At 42.5% G+C, this 21,429-nt stretch overlaps 2 protein-coding genes across 8 annotated transcripts in view; both read left to right on the top strand.

The window, feature by feature from the left end:
* On the top strand, positions 1–11,887 carry bap1 (BRCA1 associated protein-1 (ubiquitin carboxy-terminal hydrolase)). 2 transcript variants are annotated; one of them, XM_061831615.1, is made up of 17 exons: positions 1–195; positions 467–496; positions 607–661; positions 1,178–1,310; positions 1,407–1,526; positions 5,022–5,083; positions 5,157–5,299; positions 5,380–5,458; positions 5,536–5,659; positions 7,272–7,413; positions 7,561–7,679; positions 7,904–8,034; positions 8,150–8,613; positions 10,120–10,355; positions 10,433–10,525; positions 10,598–10,670; positions 10,985–11,887. In XM_061831615.1, the coding sequence occupies exons 1-17, from the start codon at positions 159–161 to the stop codon at positions 11,116–11,118; spliced, it is 2,175 nt and encodes a 724-aa protein (XP_061687599.1). In that variant the 5' UTR covers positions 1–158; the 3' UTR covers positions 11,119–11,887. The 2 variants fall into 2 exon arrangements, with proteins under 2 accessions (XP_061687599.1, XP_061687598.1); XM_061831614.1 differs by having other exon boundaries at positions 56–195; positions 7,510–7,679.
* A 3,353-nt stretch (positions 11,888–15,240) lies between these two features.
* The window catches only part of bsnb (bassoon (presynaptic cytomatrix protein) b), a 56,308-nt gene continuing 50,119 nt past the window's right edge, over positions 15,241–21,429 (top strand). For all 6 annotated transcript variants that reach the window (XM_061832619.1, XM_061832620.1, XM_061832624.1 and 3 more), the window contains exon 1: positions 15,241–15,569. In XM_061832619.1, the coding sequence (XP_061688603.1) occupies positions 15,529–15,569 (41 nt within the window). In that variant the 5' untranslated portion in view covers positions 15,241–15,528. The remainder of the gene's footprint in view (positions 15,570–21,429) is intronic.

A 21,429-nucleotide genomic window follows, 5' to 3' on the forward strand; every position in this document is an offset into this window, starting at 1 on the left:
ACGCAAATCGTAGGCGGCCAACCCTCCTTTTGTGTTTATCTTCTGCTCCAGTGTTGTCTCACGTATGCATAGGCGCATTCACGATTACTACTTCTTCGGCAATGGACCTGGGAAATAACACGATTAAATGATTGTGTGCACTGTGTGCAAACGCAATCATGAACAAAGGGTGGCTGGAGCTCGAGAGCGACCCAGGTGAGTTCTTCCAACATGTCCACAGTGACGCTTCGACAGCTGGGGTTAATTATTCGTTCAAGCTTCTCCCCTCCATCCGTATGATGCTACGTTGACATTCGTTTACCATCATGTTGTGTTCAGGTTATTTACGATCCGTTTGGGGAGTAATCGAGCTAGCTTTTGCCCAGTCATCTTGACTGTAGAACACATTGCCCATTCGGACTTGATGTCATGGAAGGGAATAATTGCTGAGTAAACTGAAAATATATCTTTTTTTTCACACGATCAGGATTGTTCACGTTGCTAGTTGAAGATTTTGGTGAGTAGTTAATATGCTGAATCATAATGAAAACATGGTCCTGCAGCAGAACCATCTCATTTCCTACTAGGAAATTGATTTGATTAGATATTGTCTCATGTTTCCTGTAGGTGTTAAAGGCGTGCAAGTCGAGGAAATATATGACCTTCAAAGCAAGTGTCAGAGGTGCGTGTTTTCCAATTGTTGAGATCTTCATGCTATGCTAAAATTCAGATGTGTCAGAAATATTCCAGGTCTACTGGCGCAAAATATTAAAGTAATACAAATTATCTGCCACGCCTTAATGTAGTCCTGCAAGGATTCTTCTTGAATCCTCCGTTGCTCTGTCATCATGGCCATCATGATTTGGACCATGTTTTCCAAAAGAGTCCTCTTGACAGACTTCATGAGCTCAGGAACGTCAGGTCAGCTGAGTTGGAAGGTTGCTGCATCATGGCGATGTTCTGCTCGGGAACTGTCAGATGCTCAGAGCACGACTTTAAATGCGGCAGAATCTCTTCGTAAACATGCTGGTTAACCGCCAGGCCCTCATCACACGGCAAAGCTCATATTTTGTTGGTTGGGTTTGAAATATATCTCTTGTGACGCCAGTCCTGGAACTTTTTTGACACATCTCAAAAAACTTATATCTAAAATTCTACAAGCTTCCACATTTGAGGAGTGCTTCATTTTGTCTTCCAGCCCTGTCTATGGCTTCATCTTCCTTTTTAAGTGGATTGAGGAGCGTCGATCCAGAAGGAAAGTTAATACTTTAGTGGATGAAACCTCGGTCATCGATGAGGAGATAGTGAATGATATGTTCTTTGCGCATCAGGTATTGGACCGTAGACCTGGAAAAAAAAAAAGACAGCTGTGATAATGGTATTATTGAAATCACATTTGAATGCTTGCTTTTAATTTTTCTCTTAAGCTGATCCCAAATTCGTGCGCCACTCATGCCCTGCTAAGTGTGCTCCTGAATTGCAGTGGTGTCGAGCTCGGCACCACTCTGAGTCGCATGAAAGCGTTCACGAAAGGCTTCAGCCCAGAGGTAAGAGTTTTCTTACGTCAGACCCATGTCTGCAAATAATTTACGAAATTGTCGATTGCTTCAGATTTTGTTTTGTGAGGCTGTGATTCAGTTAGTTCACTTGGGGCATGGAAATCATCAGATTTGTTTTTATATTGGCTCTCTTGGAGTGCAAGGGCCATATGAAAACTTTGAAGGGAAGAGCTTTGTTCGCCCTATGTGACATCTTGACTTTTTTTTTTGTTGACGATTGCAATTTCTCGTGGAGTTCTAGCTTCCCAGCTGTCAAAAGTGGAAGAAAATTGAACTGTTGCAATTTTAAAAGACCTACCGCAATATCAACTATTAAATTATTGCCGCGTAAGTGTCATATAATTAGCGGTGGGAGATAAAATGTTTTTTTATTACCAATATCGATACTTTGGTGCTACTTCAAGCTGAAACCGATAACCGATATCGTACTTTTTAATGTTTTATATCAGGCGTCTTCAATGATTTCCAGCCCAAGGACGCCCAAAGTTATGGAAAGATGGAACAGGGACCCTCTACTTATATATATTTCATATAATTGTCTTTTATATATCAAACTGGATGTATTGTGTAATAGAATGTCTTTTTAGTCATATAAAATATTAGTTAAAATGGTATTTTCATTAATATATCATGTATTAACATTTATCATGTATTCAACATATGTAAAATATATAAAGTATAAAAGTGCCTTTTTATTGTCACATCCATGCAGAAGTACAATATGATTGAAATGCAATGTGTAAATGTATTTCATGTCTTTAGGTTAAAAGACCCATATTTCATAAGCTTGATTATTTTTGCTGATAAAAAATGTTTTCATAGTGCAAACTGTTAAAATGTTTGGGTAAAATGGTCAGTGTGAGATATCGTTTTTTAATGATTGTTTGATTTGTCAGCAATATAACAATCGCGTCTTACCACTCAAAGGCTGTCGTATTATTTTTTTCAGTAGTCGTCACGCTAGTCATTGATATTTCACAATAAAAGAAGCTAGTTGATACAATAACTTCACAGTAAAAGTGAAGTTTAGAAACACCGCATAACTTGTTGATTTGTGCTGTGAAGGTTTCAGCCTTTTTACTATATCTATCCAATATTTATATCAACATGAGACCTTCTCCATAAAAGCAAGAATAACAATAAATTCATGGTTAAAAATCTGCTAATATTTTTAGCAATATTTTCCATTATCCATCCATTTTCTTAGCTGCTTATCTTCACAAGGATCGGGGAGAGTGCTGGAGTCTATCCCAGCTGTCAACGGGCAGGAGGCAGGGTACACCCTGAACTGGTTGCTAGGCAATCGCAGGGCACATGTAGACAAACAGCTGCACTCACAATCACACCTAGGGGCAATTTAGAGTGACCAATTAATGTTGCATATTTTTGGGATATGGGAGGGAACCGGAGAGCCCAGAGAAAACTACAACAAACAATGCAGGCACGGGGAGAACATGCAAACTCCACACAGGGGGGGGGGTCCAGGATTGAACCCGGGACCTCAGAACTGTGAGGCAAACGCTTTCCGTGCCGCCCTGTACATATCCATAATGCCCATTACCAACCATAGTTAAAAAATCATGGCGTTTAGCAAATATAAATCATTTTGATAATCAGAATTGACCCAAAACAGGAAAGGTTTGTCTGACTTCACGTTACTGCTAGCAAAAAAAAAACAAAAAAAGTGTATTATATCTGGTCAAAGACTGTATCTGCAATCAGTAAACATATATATATATGTGTGTACACACACGTATACATATATTTGAGTATTGTTATATTACTGGGCAGCATGGTGGATCAGCTGGTAAAGCATTGGCTTTGTGGCCTGTGTGGAGTTTGCATGTTCTCCCCGTGCCTACGTGAGTTTTCTCTGGGCACTCCGGTTTCCTCTCACTTCCCAAAAACATGCAACATTAATTGGACATTCTAAAATTGCCCCAAGGTGTGATTGTGAGTCTGGTTGTTTGTCTCTCTGTGCCCTGCAATTGATACATTACTTGTCTGTATGCGTTACTGCGGTGTTTGGTAATATTTGCTATTTAAAGGTAAATGTTGTGACCAAATGCTAATATTAGCTGGCCAATCAATGGGCTTTTCCATCGACTGTTAGCATAAATATAATAATTTGTAAAATGTCAAGTCTTCTATTTAAATATAAAACGAGTTGCCGAGTCTTCCGGCGTTAGTTTGGTTATTGTCTTGACGCTAAGATGAATTTGTGCTCATTTATCAAGTATGTTGTCGTAGTTATGACCTCAAAGTCACTGAATGCTCGTAATTTCAGCGAGTGATGGCGACCATATGCTAATTTACTAAGGATAGGGACTATTTTTTTGTTTGGTGAGCATACCCTTGACTGTCCCAAGGCAGTGGTCCAAATGATCTCTTAAGCCTTTTCTCTGCTTTGCCTTCATTGGTATCTCCACCCCTCCACCCCCACCCCCCTCCTTGGTTAAGGCTTAACTGTATATAATCCGTTGATATTTTACTTCTGGCCTTTTGTGAGTCTCCTCTTTCTTACAAAACATATTTAAGGGATCGAGGCATCCTAGCACGATCCAAAGAATAATGGGGGGAAATTGAATGAACATATTGAGCAGCATGAATTTGCGTAATTCCTCCATACAAATATGAAATACAAGTCAAAAATGGCATTTGTATTAATTTGCAGCAGTGATTCCCAAACAGTGTGCCGGGGTACATTAGTGAGCCGTGAGCGCGCTTCAGGTGTGCTGTGGGAATTTTATGTAATTGTTAAAAAAAAAAACATTTATTGCAAGAAATAATGTTTCTTTATTCATCTATTTATGCCAATGAGGCACAATGACAGAGAGAACAAAAAAATCCTCTTCTATTAGATGGCAGGAAGTACATACAGTAATTAATCGATCCATTTTTGGTGACATTTACCTTCGGTGGTGTGCCGTGGGATTTTTCAATTATAAAATATGTGCCTTGGCTCTATAAAGGTTGGAAATCTCTGATTTGTTTCGTACACGCCCGTGCACCATCGCACTCGCAAATCTGGACAGTCGAGCGCGAAAAATCACGTGCGTAATATTTGTTACGAGTATAAATACATAGATATTGAAAGACGTTGCTTATTTTGTGTAGTCTCGACCAATGTTCCCTCTAAGATGCGCAATTGCGCACTTGTCGCGCACACTCAGCGCACATGAAAACCGATCGAGCGCCGTGAACCACACCCAGACGTCATGTTGTCGTTTTTTTTTTTTTTAACACGGAAGCACCGAGCTGCTGCTTATCCTCCTTCTACTTCCTAGTTTACCTGACACCACCCCCCTCTGCTCTTAAAGGGGTACACTTATAATTACAAACAGAACACACACCTGCAACTTTATATCTGCGGGCATGACTGGTGGACCACACCCGTAACTTTATATCTGCGGGCATGACTGACCACACCCGTACATTTTTCAAATGTGAGTGACTGCATTTATGTATATATTTAAATTGCAGAGCAAAGGCTATGCCATAGGAAATGCCCCCGAGTTGGCCAGAGCTCATAACAGCCACGCCAGGTAGGGATACCGTAACATTTCGTAGCAAGTACTTTTTTCGCTATCTCACGCTCTTGTTTTTTTTTTTCTGGAGACCGGAGCCTCGGCACCTGCCAGAGAAGCAGAATGGCATCAGCGCGGTGCGAACCATGGAGGCCTTCCACTTTGTGAGCTATGTCCCAATCAAAGATCGCCTCTTTGAGCTTGATGGGCTCAAGGCCTACCCGATTGACCACGGTAAGATCGGGTACTTCGGTACACGTGCTCGCTTGTTTGTAGAATAACAGTGTATCGTGTTGTTCGCTGAACTATTCAAGGGCCTTGGGGAGAGGAGGAGGAATGGACTGATAAAGCTCGGCGGGTTATCATGGAGAGGATTGGTCTGGCCACTGCCGGGTGAGCGTTGAACCCGGTCAATTCGAACGGGTTCTCCCGAGCTTCACTGTCACTCTTCCGCGACCTCTCCTTCTCAGCGAGCCGTACCACGACATCCGCTTCAACTTGATGGCAGTGGTGCCGGACCGTAGGATGAAATACGAGTCCAAACTTGAGGTTTTAAAGAAGAATCGACAGACGATTCTTGAAGGTCTACAGAAGGTAGGAAATGAACATTTGGGGCCCAGCTAGAACTGGAACACTTCAGTATTGAAACCAAAAATTGCACCCCTTCTAATTACTCGAGTTTGTTCCTCTAATCTCGATATATAAGGCTAAATTCAAGATACATTTCTTCCGTAGCCCTCTTCCATATGCATGTTGTGTAACGGTCATCCAACATCCCGCTAACGCTGTTCTGTTCAACGACGTGAAGAGACCGGACCAGAGGAGAGAGAGACACACGGCTAGAACGACTAAATAACCCTGCGAGCTCATTTAGGTCATCAGAATTGGAACATTTCGTTAGCGTGCTTCAAAGAATTTCCCCAAGTCGCGTTAGACATGTTAATGCACCTTCAAAGACATCATTCGGAAACTAGTTTAAGTGGGCCAGGGAGGAAAACTCAGGCGCAGTCTACTCTGGGAACTGTATAAAGCATATTAATAAATTATTTATATTATAAAAATAAGCAATGCAATAATTGAATTAATATGTAAAATTGTGAATAAATTTAAAATAATAGTTGGAATGTTTGCTAAATGCAAATGTATGTTGAACCGTTGGTAATAAATCGAGATACGAATTGACTCTTAACCATGGTGAGTCGTTCAAGTCGTAGAACGCCAGGATTCTTTCTCTGATATCCTGGCCAATTTCTTTTGAATCTCTTCCCTCCCCCCATCATTTCAAACAAGGAGAGAGAATGTTTGAGGTATGGACTGAAATACATCCGCAGTTAACCTATCAGGAGCTTCCAAAGTCATGACCTCATCATCTGGGCTTCCCCATGTTCTTTAAAGACATAGTAGTTTTTGTGTTTGTTAAACTTTTGACCTCGAAGAAAATAAAATGAAATTTTCTCTCTCATTATTGTGGCATTTAACAAAATTAAATAATTTTGGTGATCCTGACTGACCTAAAACACCTGAGGTTTATTCTGGTTTGACTTCAGAGAATGAGAGAAAAAATTATATTTGTGATTTTGCGCTGTATATGTCAACTTTTGGCTTCAACAGCGTGTGTGTGTGTGTTTATATACATATATTCGTGTACATGTTATTGAATTCCAATCCATGGAATAACATAAATTTTCTCCATCTCTTGTTTGACGGTTGGTAATGGCCATTATGGATATGTACAGGGCGGCCCAGTGGATCATCTGGAAAGCGTTGGCCTCACAGTTCTGAGGTCCCGCGTTCGATCCCGGACCCACCTGTGTGGAGTTTCCATGTTCTTCCCGTGCCTGTGTGGGTTTTCTCCCAGCACTCTGGTTTCCTCCCACATCCCAAAAGACGGCAACATTAATTAGACACTCTAAATTGCCCTTAGGTGGGGTTGTGAGTGCGAATAGTTGTTCATCTGTATGTGCCCTGTGATTGGCTGGCGACCAGTTCAGGGTGTACCCCGCCTCCTACCTGTTGACAGCTGGGATAGGCTCCAGCACTCCCTATGACCCTTGTGAGGATAAGCGACTAAGAAAATGGATGGATGGAGTGATGTGCTTTTCAGATGACCATTAATTAACAATTCTGGTTGAAAACTGCATCCCAACTCAGCCTTTTTTATCAAATTATATTTTGATCGAGAAAAGAATTTGTTGTGTGTGTGCAGATGATCCGACTCACCCAGCCTGAGCTTGTCCAAGACAAGAAGCAGCAGGACTCGACTACGCTTGAAGGCAGTACCAATTCAATCAAGAAGGAAACAGATGCAGTGCCAGTCACATCCCAAAAGGCTGATCAAGTTCCCCCTGGTGCTTATTCCTCTAGTCATGTAAATAGTTTTCTGGATACCAAAAAGATGGATTTTTAAATCAAATCCTGGCTCTCTTTTTGTGTGTTTTATAAAGATTCTGTGGACGAGTCAGGAGGGAAATCTAAAGCTGCTGCCATTCCTTCAGGAAACACTAAAACCTCTGGAAAACCAGCAGGAGGAGGCTCGCAGCAAGTCACCAACCCCGTTGTTCAACGGTTGCCCGCCTTCCTCGACAATCACAACTACGCCAAGTCTCCAATGCAGGTGCGGGGAAGAATTATTAAATTCTGTTGTGAATACAAAGAACAGAACAAGGATTTTTTAAAAATAATATGTTGGTTAAAACAAAAATGAAAACTTCCACCAACAGGACGTGAAAAAGGTCAGTCAGATAGTAACGGGGTTTTCAAAAACTATTTGTCACGCTCGGAAAGCACTTTGGGCGTTGGAAACAACAGTTCCCCGAATGAAGATATTTTGTTTGACAGGAAGAGGAGGACCTTGCTGCAGCTGTTGGACGTTCTCGAGCGCCGGGGCCTGCACGACCGGCATATTCTGAGGATGAAGATGACTACGAGGATGAAGAGGAAGTCGCCGCATCTGCGGGAGCATCAACGAGGTTAATTCCGTGGGGATTTCTCCATCATCTTTTCCCGGATCACGCTGAAGACCCCCTGATGTACAACATTCATAGATACTTGATTGCACTTTTTAAATGTTCTTTTTCTTTCAAGGTTTAGACGGAAGGCGAGTCTGCGATCACGAACAGGAAGGGTCGTAACTGGCATGGAGAGCCAGATTGCCCTCAGTGTTTTGGCCGACAAGCTGAAGAAGGAGGCGCAAAAAAAAGATGCCCTCAACACGCCGCTGTCTGTGCGGACCGAAGGACGGACCGGCGGCATTTGCATCACGTCCGCTTCGCAGCCCTCACCCACGCCCAGCAACGAGAGCACCGACACGGCCTCGGAGATTGGCAGCGCCTTCAATTCGCCGCTCCGCTCACCCGCACGCTCGCAGGCCGCGACCCGTCCGTCCAGTCCCGTTGCATCCCATCTGTCACGCGTGCTGTTTGGAGAAGACGAACTGCTTAGGCTAGACTCCCGACATAATCGCGCTGTAAGAGAACTCGGTCCGACTGTCAGTGTGGCCCTGCTACACCTACTGGAAGATGGAGTCATTTATTCTCTTCCACCATCGGGTGAGTATCTATGTTGCTAATGGAGGTTTTCAATTCTCCGCTCAGGTTTACCACAGATGCATTATTTGCCTTGAGGACGCTCGTGGAAAAACTGGTACTGCATGCGCAAGTCTGGTGTGGCGGAGAAATATGTTAGAATAGTACAGGACATGTATGAGGGCAGCAGAACAGCGGCGAGGTGTGCCGTTGGTGTGTCAGAAAAATTTAAGGAGGAGGTGGGACTGCATCAGGGATCCAGGCTGAGCCACTTCCTGTTTGCGGTAGTAATGGATAGGTGGACAGACGGGGTTAGACAGGAATCCCCTTGGACTATGATGGTCACAGATGATGTTGTGATATGTAGTGAAAGCAGAGAACAGGTGGAGGAACAATTAGAAAAATGGAGGCATGCAATGGAAAGGAGAGGAATGAAGATGATATATGTGTTTGAATGAGAGGGGTGGAGGGGGTCGAGTGAGGCTACAAGGAGAAGAGATAGCGAGGGTGGACGACTTCAAATACTTGGGGTCAACAATACAGAGCAATCGTGAGTGTGGCAAAGAAGTGAAGAAACGGGTTCAAGCGGGGTAGAACAATTGGGGGAAGGTGTCTGGTGTTCTATGTGACAAAAGAGTCTCTGCTAGGATGAAGGGCAACGTTTATAAAAACAGTGGTGAAGCCGGCCATGATGTACGGATTAGAGACGAAACAACAGGAAGCAGAACTGGAGGTGGCAGAAATGAAGATGCTGAGGTTCTCGCTTGGAGTGAGCAGGTTGGACAGGATTAGAAATGAGCTCATTAGAGGGACGGCCAAAGTCGGATGTTTTGGAGACAAGGTTAGTGAGAGCAGACTTCGATGGCTTGGACATGTTCTGAGGTGAGAGATTGAGGATATCGGTAGAAGGGTGCTGGTACGATGGAGCTGCCAGGCAAAAGAGTGAGAGGAAGACCAAAGAAAAGGTTGATGGATGTAGTGAGGGAAGACATGAGGACTGTCGGTGTTAGAGAGGAAGATGCACGAGATGGGCTGCAAAGATGGAAAAAGATGACACGCTGTGGCAACCCTTAAAGGCACAAGCCGAAAGGAAAAGATTTAGGTTTCCTCTTATAATATGCCCATAGCATGTTTGGCAATGCATTGATCCTCTTTTTGTTTTGAGGAGAGGGACCACCCACAATAGGTGATAATCCATGATACCCAGCCTCCAAATTAGAGGAAAAATGTGTTTGCTTCGCGCTCATTTCCAGTTGAAGTAACGGAAATTAGCAGATTGTAAATTTCACGGTACGCATTTATAAACATTCAAATTAGTTCTAACACAACTCCAGCATCTGCAAATCTACAACAACACTCACAGGCCTATACTATACACATTCTCTTGTCTGCTTCTTCTTCTTTTTAATTGCGCCCCATCTGTTCCATCACACCTCAGTGCTGGCTGGCATGTTGAGACACAACGTGGTCTTGCCCAATGATGATACCTAGAACAGATTTATTTTTTCTCCCCCCCTCGCCCCGCTCCAGCGGATTTGGCCGCAGATGCTGTCAAGCCGCCTTGCAGTCCCGAGAAGATAAAAGACAAAGATCCAGCGGACGGGGAAGTGACGAGCGAGAAGGATAAGGGAACATCTGTGGAGGTGAAGAAAGAGGAGGCGGAGGAGAGCAAAGATGGAGATGATGTGAAACCGAGCAAGGTGAAGCTCAGTGCTCTCGAACCCGCTGCGGACAGCAAGCTCCCGAGGGATAAGTACTCACCCAAAGTAAGTCCGTGAATGACTATTTTACCATTTGTGGAGAACTGGGTGACATCAGTTAGACCCTGTTCTGTCCATCGCAGGAGTTGCTTGCACTGCTCAAGTGCGTCGAGGCGGACATTGCCAATTACGAGGTTTACCTGAAGGAGGAAGTAGAAAAGAGAAAGAAATACAAAGTGAGTTTTATACGCAACCACCTAGTGTTTCTACTGGATTGCCATCAAAATCGTTTGACTTCCTGTGTGCAGATTGACGATCAGAGGAGGACCCATAATTATGATGAGTTCATTTGCACCTTTATATCAATGCTGGCCCAGGAAGGTAAATATTGTCCTCTCTTTTATAATGCCATCACATGTTTTGCTTCCTTTTTTACATTTGATAGACTTTGCATTGTCAGTTGACAAGCAATTGATCAATTTCAAGGTCAATACATATTTATCACTCTGACCCCTCCCCCACCAAAAAAAAGCTTCTCTTTAATATAACGATACAAACCTGCCTTGCAGTTTCTATATATACACACACAACAGCACAAATGGTCAACTGCAAATGATTTGCATAAGAGAAACAACATTAGTTGTATCATGGCCTTCCGCTGTATATATTAATTTAAGATTATTCGATTTCTGCAGGGATGTTAGCCAGCCTCGTGGAGCAGAATATTTCCGTGCGGCGTCGTCAGGGAGTGAGTATCGGCCGCCTGCACAAACAGAGGAAGCCCGATCGCAGGAAACGCTCCCGACCTTACAAGGCCAAGCGCCAGTAATTTTAAAGAATCATATTTTCTCTGTCAAGTAACCTCGGCCTGTGAGGCTCATGGGTCGTAAACATCATGGTGTGAAAAAAAGAAAAAAGCCGCACTCGGGAACTTCCTCACGCTGTCGGTTCATCGCGGCGTTGTCATAATGTCAGCCTTCGTACTCCTCATGAAACTGACCAAATTGTTTGGTTAGTTTTTTTTTTTTTTTTTAACACCTGTGTATAAATGTAATACCTTTTTAGTGATATTGTATACTGCTAGTTACAGTTTGTAAATACAGAAAAGTAATGAAATGTGCTTAGTGAACTTGAACGCTCGCAGTTTGTAATGTTTTTGGGCACTTGACACGTTTTAGGTTCATGACATGTATAGATGGAAGTTTTTCCTGAATCATGGTTTCTTTGGCGTTTATGTGTCATAAAATTACATCTGCTATTACTACCCACCCATCAAACACCATTTTTTAAAAACGACATTCCATATGGACAGTTATAAAACCAAGAAAAAAAAGAATAATGATAATTACCCCTTGTGTCAAAGTGTTTTCATATTGCTGTATTTTTTTTTACCTCAATTTCATTGGGGTGAATTTTTTTCTGTACCTCAGAGATCTAAGAGTGGAGGAATAATTAATTTGCATGTGCGTTTGTGTGTGTGTGTGTGTGGTGTGTGTGTGTGTTGTACTTATTTATATGTTACTCAGCTCAGCAAGAACTCCCTGAGCTCAATTGCCACGCGCTTGTCATTTCATACTACAATAAAGTACATTCAAAAAGTGCATTATTTTTTTCCCGACATTAACAAATACAGCAGTCAGTTGACTGAAGATTGCACTTTTGTGTGTTTGTGTATCTGGGTTTTTCATTTATAGACATGCTTGCGAGTTTCCCAATCCTGAAAATCATTTTAGCTTTTTAGATTTTTATTATCGATGATATGTAGGAACGAATTTGTTTTGTGTTGAAATTCCAGTTTTTGTACCGACTTGTGTTTTATTGCTTACTAATGCTAGTTGCTGACCCCTTCAGGTTTTGCCTCAGCATAGTTGGGCACTGACACACTCATCTTGTTTAATGGCTCCCTGGTAGCTTCAAAATTAGATGCAATGTTGGCCTCACAGTTCTGAGGATCCGGGTTCGATCCCGGCCCTGCCTGTGTGGAGTTTTCATGTTCTCCCCGGGCCTGCGTGGGTTTTCTCCAGGCACTCCGGTTTCCTCCCACATCTTAAAAACATGCAACATTAATTGGACACTCTAAATTGCCCCTAGGTGTGATTGTGAGTGTGGCTGATTGTCTCTATATGCCCTGCGATTGGCTGGCAACCAGTTCAGGGTGTACCCCCGCCTTCTGCCCGTCGACAGCTGGGATAGGATCCAGCACTCCCCGCGACCCTTTTGAGGATAAGTGGCAAAGAAAACGGATGGATGGATGTTATTTTGCAGTGAAAAAGAGCTTTGTGTCTGTGTATGCCAACCAAAGCGATACAGTATTATTACATCTCTTGTGATTATCGACATGAATAGAGTCAACAAAGATGGATGGATTATAATGATAATGATTTTTCTCATGGTTGCACATATTACTGTGTATGGTTTGGCCATACAATGTCATACATTGTATGGAATAGAATGAAGGAAACCATAACAATGTGTTCCGTGACCAAAAAAAAAAAAAAAAAGTTCAACACCCCTCTCATTTTCAAACGTTTGAATGAAAAAAAAAATAAAAGAAATTAAATAGCAGCGTGCTAAGGGACGGTCTCGGTGGACTCCCGTCATGTGCCACGAAGGGCTCAAAACTCAAGAGCTATTTGCGTGTGGCCTAAAATAAGCCAGTCTCGTGAACGCGCACGTACGTTGCATTCACGTTCCCACCCATTGCGTCAGCGCGCTCCCGCGCCCTATCCGCCAGCGCGCGTGCTCCGTGCGGGCTGCTGGATTGTAGGCGACGATGGCGGAAGGGGAGCACCGCTGACTTTTATACGAGTTCTTCCCGCGGCCGAAGAACCGTCTACGACGAGGTTTCAACTCCCTCCGAACCTTTCCCGCGACGATGGGGAACGAGGCGAGCATGGAAGCGGAGGGACAGGCGGGACAAGGCGGCCCCTGCGCGGTCCCCGCAGCGGCTGCTTCGGCTTCCATTTCAGCACCACCGGACTCTGGACAGCTCATCAAGCCGAGCAACGGAGCGCCTGCCGGTGGAAGCGGCACCGGACCCGGGTTGGGGATTAACAGGTAGCCGACCGAGCTCGAAAAAGTGGAGCCGGATACGGAGGGGGGGGGGGGGGGGTTACGTGGCAAACGGCGTGGAGATGTAGCACCGAGCGACTCCGTGTGGAGGTAGACTTGAATGGGTGCTTAATTATTTATTTCAATATCCTTGTCACCACAATTCGCCACCCATCTTAACTACAAGTTCGCAGTTTCCCCCCCCCTTCCCTCCAGATCAAATGCATGCTAGCCACCGCTAACGTGTAGCATACAGACTCTTTCGATGTAATAATCAACACAACGTAATTCCAGCGCCGTGCCGTACGGCGTTTGTACGGGCATTTCTACGCCCCTTTTCCACGCGCGACCGTCCTCGGGCTTCGCCGATATCATGAATGACCGCGCGACATTCGTGCAGCGACGTGATGAAATTGCGAGTAAACGCGAGCGTTCAATTAGGTCCGGTTTCCCGAGCACGCGTTGGCATCATTTCCATTAAAATGTCAAAGTCATTCCGAGAACTCTACCTCGCCCGGCGAGGCACCGTCTGGATCCTTGTGTCACCGCTGTGTAAGATGACAAATGTACAAGTCTGACAGCATCATTGTTGACCACAAAGCAAGGCTGCCTCGTCTATCAGATCACAGGCCAAATCATTTTACATTCAAATGGGATTTGTTTACCTCCAGATGCACGGGAATAACCCAAAAATATACGGTGTTATCACCCTTTTTGGGAAATACAATACTTGCATAATAGTACCTTATTATGCATCGTAGTCGGTGTGGATGTGCAGAAGAGATAACTCCCGTTTACAAAATCTGATATTATCTAACACACACCAACAAGACAGGAATGACACAGTTGCATCTCATCCAGCGAGATGGCTTGGAATCCCCTGGTCTTTCGTAGCTATTAATAGTTTGACTGGTGTTATTACACGAAGCGAGGTGTAAAAAAAATAATAATTCTGCAGAGAAGGGCGCACACGTTTCATGATGTTTGAAGAAAAAAGCAGGGTTTACGGCCCTCCGCACGCCGAGCGCGACGGACGTGTCGGGCAGTCCACCGGGTTCTGGAACTGCTTTTTATGAGCGGCCGCCCGTCTGCAACTAATTTTGCTGCGATTAGCGATAGTAATTGCAGGTGCTCATACAAAAATGTCACACTTTATGATCTTTCACAACTAAAATGACCTTTTTGGGGGTGTTGTTATGAAGCAGGAGGCCCTATAGCTCAGTGGTTGGAGTATTGGTTTGGTAAACCAGGGGTCATGAGTTCGTATCCAACTGGGGCCTCCATTCCCCAAGAGGGGTTGCGTCAGGAAGGGCATCCGGTGTAAAAACTGTGCCATACAAATCTGAGATGTCACGCTGTGGCGACCCCTAAAGGGACAAGCCGAAAGAAACTTACTTTCTTATATGAAGCAAGACCTGGACAGCCACTCCGAACTTGTTCCTATGCACTATACATATTGTGTCTTCAGTGTTTTTATAATTTCATATGTACCTGTGTCTAAAAGCAAAGCGTGGAGAGTCTCTGTGGCTGAGCCCAGTCAATAAATAGGGCAATGATTGCCAAGAATACATCAAATTTCCACACTCTCTCTTTTATTCATCACAAGTTTCCTCACTTTGTATTTTTATTAATATAGCTACAGTGGCCAGGGGAATCCAGTTCTTCCTTGACAATCACGACATGTTGTTTGCAGTTCAATAAAAAAAAAAAAAAAAAAAAAACAGCACAGGCAGTACTGTCATGAGCAGGGTTTGGCCACGGCCAAGGAGGGCGTGGCCTAGTCACCGCTTTGGGTGGTCTCATCTCTGACACCTGTCAACGGCCACAGCTGTTTCGGATGAGGCACTGTGATTAGACCAAGTATTTAAGTTGGAGTTTTCGTCACTGGCATTTGCCAGTTTGTTATCCTGAGTGAGTGAGTTCCATTCACTAACAGTAGGAATCTCCACCAATGAGAATAATATAGTGTTGAGCTATCCTCGTCACAACATTTCTGTGCCACCGCAGATTAGTCCTACCTTAGTTTATGTTGCGTAGTCATAGTCAAGTCCAAGTTCATGTTTCCTAGTTTGTCTCCTAGTCATCAGATCTCGCTTCACGTTTTTGGATCCTATCTTTGCTTAGCGTTTTGTGCCTCTGCCTTCTCGGACTGCTTACACCGTGGACGACCTCTCCTTTGAACAAAACTATGGCTAACGTCATGCCCTCGTGTTGGAGTCCTGCATTTGGGTATGCGCCCGTGACAGCGGTGACACAACATTTTCCTATTGCAACAAGTTGCTTTTTTTTTTTTTTTTTTTTTTTTTGCGGGGGAAGAGTCAGTTGCGTGTTTAAATGGCTAAATGTATTTTTCCCACAATTGTCGCGTTCGGCCATGTTGCTCGGTGCGCAGCAGTCTCGCGGATACCATTCATATCGGTGATCTTGTTTTTTCTTTTCCTCGTATTCACCCATCAGCCACTCTTCAGTCGAGGCAAATACTGCAACTGATGTCGCGAGAAGCGCATGGAGGAGGGAGGGGTGAGAAAGAGAGAGTAGATGGCAGATTATGTAAAAAATATATTTCTTTAAAATGAGACTATATCCATCGTGAAATACAATGGAAAAGCTAAGGTCGAACAACCAATCTTCAGCAAAGTATGTACACCAGACAAGGCTTGTGATAACCAAAGAAATGGAGATTATAAAGATTCTCAGTGCAATATTGCTCATAAAATTATACTGTATATTTGTCAAATCACAGGATTATACAATGAATTTGACGACAAACATGCAAACATAAAAGCACGTCGCTGGAAGCGCGACACCTAATAACTGATCGCAAACAATAATTGTTTTCTTTTGTCCATTATGCACCACTCCAAGGCATCTTTAAAGGGCAACGAGATTGACTTTATTTGAGTTTTAGCAGACGATGTTGGGCAGCACGTCGGACTCGCGGTCAGCGTTTCTTGGTTACAAAACTTCGTATTTGGGGTTCGCTTGTATTTTGTCCGCAAACGTGTATGTTAGGTTCATTGAAGGGTGAATTCCCCATTGCTGCCAATATGACTGTTCATCTTTTTTTTTTATGTACAGCATATACTGTACTGTATGCCCCGTGTTTGGCTGGCAACCAGTCCAGCGTGTGCCCACCTCTTGCCCAAAATTAGCTCGGATAGGATTCAACTCACCTGATGAGGACAAATGCTACAGCTATTGCAGTGGTTAACTTCTCTTTATATTTTTATGACAGTCAGCAAGGTGGAAATTTTAAAACACCGCCATATGATCAATGAAGGTATTAATGATGCAATGGTTTTAGCCTGCAACGCGGTTTCACTTAACATTAAATGTGATATGAAATAAGAAGAGTGTCACCTGATATGCCGTATCATAGGTACACTGGCACAGTTCAATGGCATCCATTCAAATAACAGAGTATACCTTTTACTAATATAACAGTGCTGAGTTTTGACAAATACTGTTAATATGCTTGGTATTGGAGTTGTAGTTTTGCATAATATTCTAATTTTATTTTGTCTCCAAATTGGTAAGTTGTATTTCGGATAGAAACCACAATATTAAAAATACTGTTTTTGTAAGTGACAGTGTTGAACACAACTGAGCATTATTATCATAGTACAATAAAGTTGTTAGACTGTGCTTCTTTGTCGCTATATGAGATATCACATGTGCAAATGTACTTAATAAACCACTATATTGTTGGGGTACCATAAAGCACTTTAAACCACATCAGTGGGCAAAGTCAGCAATCGATGGCATGTGATATATTTTTAGCTGCAAATTGAAAATAACGTGAGAGCAACAAATAAAAAAAAAATATGGTCGTATTCCAAGACAATGTTCAAACTGTGCAGCCTCATATTTAATTTAAGTGGCGCAGCGAAAGCACTGTCCCCAAGCCAAATGGTAGTCACAACTCAAAGAAATAATGCAAAAGGAGTTATTATTCATGACAATACGGGGACGGAAAATAGACGCATGGCAACGGAGATCAAAATTAATATGCGACACCTTCAGCAACAATCTTTTGCAAGGGGATGATTTAATCTGGAAGTAATATTTTGCATTTAAAACACATAGCTCCAAACGCGTTAGATAATTTTAGATTGCAGATGGTTCCGCTCATATAGTTACAGAAAACGGCGCCGTCGCCAGAGCGGAGTTTTGCCCAGCTGTCCACTGCCAAATGGAACTATTTTGACTAAACAATGCTGAGACAAATTGCGCGAACAGACGCGGCGGCGCGATCCCGATCATCCAAATAATGTCAGCGCATTCGTGCTAAAAGAAAAACAACCATTTTTTTGGGGGGGGGTTTGCTTTTTAACTGTAACACGATGTCATTAAATAGCGACCAAATGTTTTGCCAGAAATGTTTTTCAAACTGCAGTTGTTCAATGTTAAGTTGCTCAAGTTGCTCCATCCTGAGCCAGGGGTCCCAGAATTGAGTTGAAGGACTGGTGTAAATCAAAACCATAAACTCCATGTTTTTCGCTTGGAAATAATCAATCGCCTTGGATCTAATGCATTTACGTAGCCTTCTTTAGCGTACCTTCAAGAACTCCTGGAAGGATTCTTCCAGGATCCTCCACAGGTCCATCATCATGTCCATCTTGATGATGTTGTTAAGTTTTGGAAGGTAAAAAAAGAAAAACCCGCCAGGAACTCACAGATGCTCAAATTATTTATCATTTATCAAATTCATGAAAGGGAAAACTGAAAATCTAGGTTTGAAACACGTTTTTTTTTTTTAGTCCTGGAACCTTCTGACACACCTTCTACTGGGCTGGTGAAAAATGTAAATTATAATTACCAGATGTTTTAATAGGATAATAAGCTTGTTGGTGCGAGATTTTAAATCACCTCTACTTTGAAAAGATTATAGTACAAGTAGTATTTATAATTAATTTCATTTTCCTCTTTATCAGAATTAGGTCGACAATTTTTGCACCACTTGTGTTACAAATCCCAGGATGCACTTTGTGGTCCCCAACCCCCCCTGTTAGCATTCACGTGGTCGTAGTCATTTTAGCACTACACAATTCTTTGAGTCACATTTTAGAGGAAAGTCAATCTGTGGTCTATGAAGGTGACGTGAAACATTTGTTGCAATGTAAAATTGTTCTCTTTAGCACAAGCAAGCTACAGTAGATTGATAGTGCTAGCCTAGCTAGTCACAGCTAGCATATCGCTAGTTGCTAGCCAAGGAGCTAACTCAAGCCATGTGTTGAGTCTATAGTAAATGTGGGCTTTGTTCAATTTAGAAAATACAAATGTTGAATGTCCTTAACGAGTTGGACTTTTGTCCACATGTATACTTTTGTGAATAATGATTTATAACTGTGAGGACTCATTGAAGTTTGTTTTTACTGAATATTTACCTTAGGTTATATATATATTTTTTTTACCCATTCGTGGACAGCCTCCCATTTTTGGAACATCATGATTTTCAAGCATTATATCCTTCAGTATATCAAAATATTTCAGTGTTTTAATCTGATTCTGGTTTTTGGGACGATCTAATAAGAAAACCCAAGTACCCTCTTGCGGGCAGCGTCCCATTTTTGGGACGAGATTATAAATTAGTAAAGTTATCATAGAACTTAACTGTAAATGAAAAAAAGTGTTATTTCCCTGATTGTGGCCTGTTAGGAGACTTATCTCAATAAGGCAAAAAATTGCCTCCCTGAATGGGTTAAAGATAGATTCCACCCCAACACTGTTTTGTATTGAAATAAATGATTGGTTATTTCACGATATTTGTTCATACAAACCAAAAACAGTTGGGATTTTACCGTTATTGTTATAATTGCTTGCTGTGCTCTAATTAGGAGTGGAGCCACATTAATAATTTGGACCTAGACGTGACCTTTCTAGTAGCAACTTGTAATTCTAGGTGATTTTTTTTTCATTTTCACGTTTCACGGTATTATAATGACTTTTTTTTTTTTTTTTTTTTTTTTGCAAAAATGTTGCATATTATATATCTTGCTGAGAAGATGGTGATTTGGTATTCGAGGAATAATTGTCACGCATTCAACCAGAAAACTGCATCAGTACTTCATCAAAGTCTTTTTGAGGTTGGAGTAGCTGCGATGGCTGTTTTAACTCGCTGGAAGTTTGGCTTCCAGCACTTAACACGGCAACTTGTAAATGTGTTATCATCTTGTTCATGCCTTGATTATTAGATGTACGACGTTGTGTAACACCCACCAAAATGTAGCGTTTACCTTAGCGAAACCGTGCAAGGAAGTCTGCGTCTGGCTCCACGCAACATCATTAACTGCTCCTATTACAAGAGTGGCAGTTTACAAACCTCTCAGTAAGCACTTTGCGGTGGAGCAATTTGTCAAACCATAGACATAAAACCATAGACATAAAATGGAATGTTTTCCGCTCCGGATTCCCATTTGCTGATGGATGGAAGAAATCTGTTCATAGCGTTCCTCCATTTACACCTTATTTCATTTTTAGTGGTCATATGTGCCTTTGTAATCCGCTGTAATCGCCAACCTATTGCAGGGAAAGAAGTCGGGGGTATCACTTACATAATGACACTAAAGGCTTTTGAGTGATTGATACTGTGGGCACTTGGCAGAAGCGTACACCAAAAGTGTATCGATCATAACTCCCTTCTTTAACTGGTCCTAGAGATATGGAATCTGCATTATCATCAACCAAATATACACATTGGGCTCTGACACTTATTTCCCTCTGCGCTTGAGACAAGTTTGTGCCTTAGTTGGATGAGTTTGGTGTGGACAAACTTTGGAGCCCTTACACCAGCTATTAAACCACCAAACATCTCTGAGAGTCACTAGAGGAGCGACTCATCTGGACTCAAAAACGTGAATCACCTCATTTTATGAATTTACACAATCTAGACTTCATTAGTCCTCAGAACATTTGCACGGTCAGGACTTTTGAGTTTCCTTCTCCAGCCCAGTTGAGCTCAGAGCAGAGAGGAGAGCGGCGGTCACCCTGTCAGATTGAAATATAACCGAGCGGTGATGGTTTGTAAAGAGTTGAAGTTGTGCAGGGGCCCCCACGTCAGTGACAGTGACTCACTGTGGCTAACACGCTCTATTTTAATTCCTTTATTCCTTCCTTTATCTTCACTCTCCCCTGACCATGCAGGCCAAACTGATGCCGGGAATGTCTTTGAAGATGACGGCCATGACAATATCATATCTAAGTTGTTATGACAAGCAAATTCCTCCGTACTTGTTTGAGAAATTCCACTAATGCCCCGAGGCCGGAATGAGAAAGTCAACAGATTATTTTATTTTCATTTTTTTTTTTTTTTTTTTTTTTTTTAACAGTACGTCACTGTCTTTCACGTTACCGTTGTTGCAATGAAACGCGTTACTGCAGCCAGAAAGGTTCACAGAGTTCAAACAAGTCCCAGATGTTGTAAACTTATAGAGGCACTAGTGCAGTGCTATAAAATGTTGAAAATGTGCCACACTGTGTTCCCCTTGTTAACGTTGACAGTAGAACCTTGAAAATCCAGAGTTTGAACTGCCGTCTGCAAATCTCGTGAGACATCTAAGGAACTCCACAAGAATCTTTGGCTTATTGTTTGCCCCCCAGATTTCTTTTGAGATGCAAACATACGTTCCAAAGAGGAAGCTATGAGGATAACCTCAGAACTAGAAATGGAACTCACTGTGACATAGGAAACCACTACACTTTTATCTTCCTACAACATGGGGTGTCAAAGTCATTTTTGGTGCGGGCTACATTGTAGTTACGATTTCCCTCAAAGGGCCGTCATGGTCAAAATCATCATATTTAAACATGAAATTTATGATCTGGTTTTGGAATCAGAAATCAAGCGTGATAGGGTTTTCAACCATTGTTCATGTTTGGTAACACCAAAATGCATATAATATCCCAACATGATCATTTATGATATACGACAATTTGAAATGTTGGGACATATTTTCCACAAGAATCACGGATTATGACACCGATGATTCGCCTTCGCTGGCCACATGAAATCATCTGGCGGGCCGAATCTGGCCCCCGGGCCTTGAGTTTGACACCTGTGTCCTACAATATAGCAAAAGCTACCATAATA

Source organism: Syngnathoides biaculeatus, chromosome 10, assembly GCF_019802595.1.
Source record: "Syngnathoides biaculeatus isolate LvHL_M chromosome 10, ASM1980259v1, whole genome shotgun sequence".
NCBI classification, from domain to species: domain Eukaryota; kingdom Metazoa; phylum Chordata; class Actinopteri; order Syngnathiformes; family Syngnathidae; genus Syngnathoides; species Syngnathoides biaculeatus.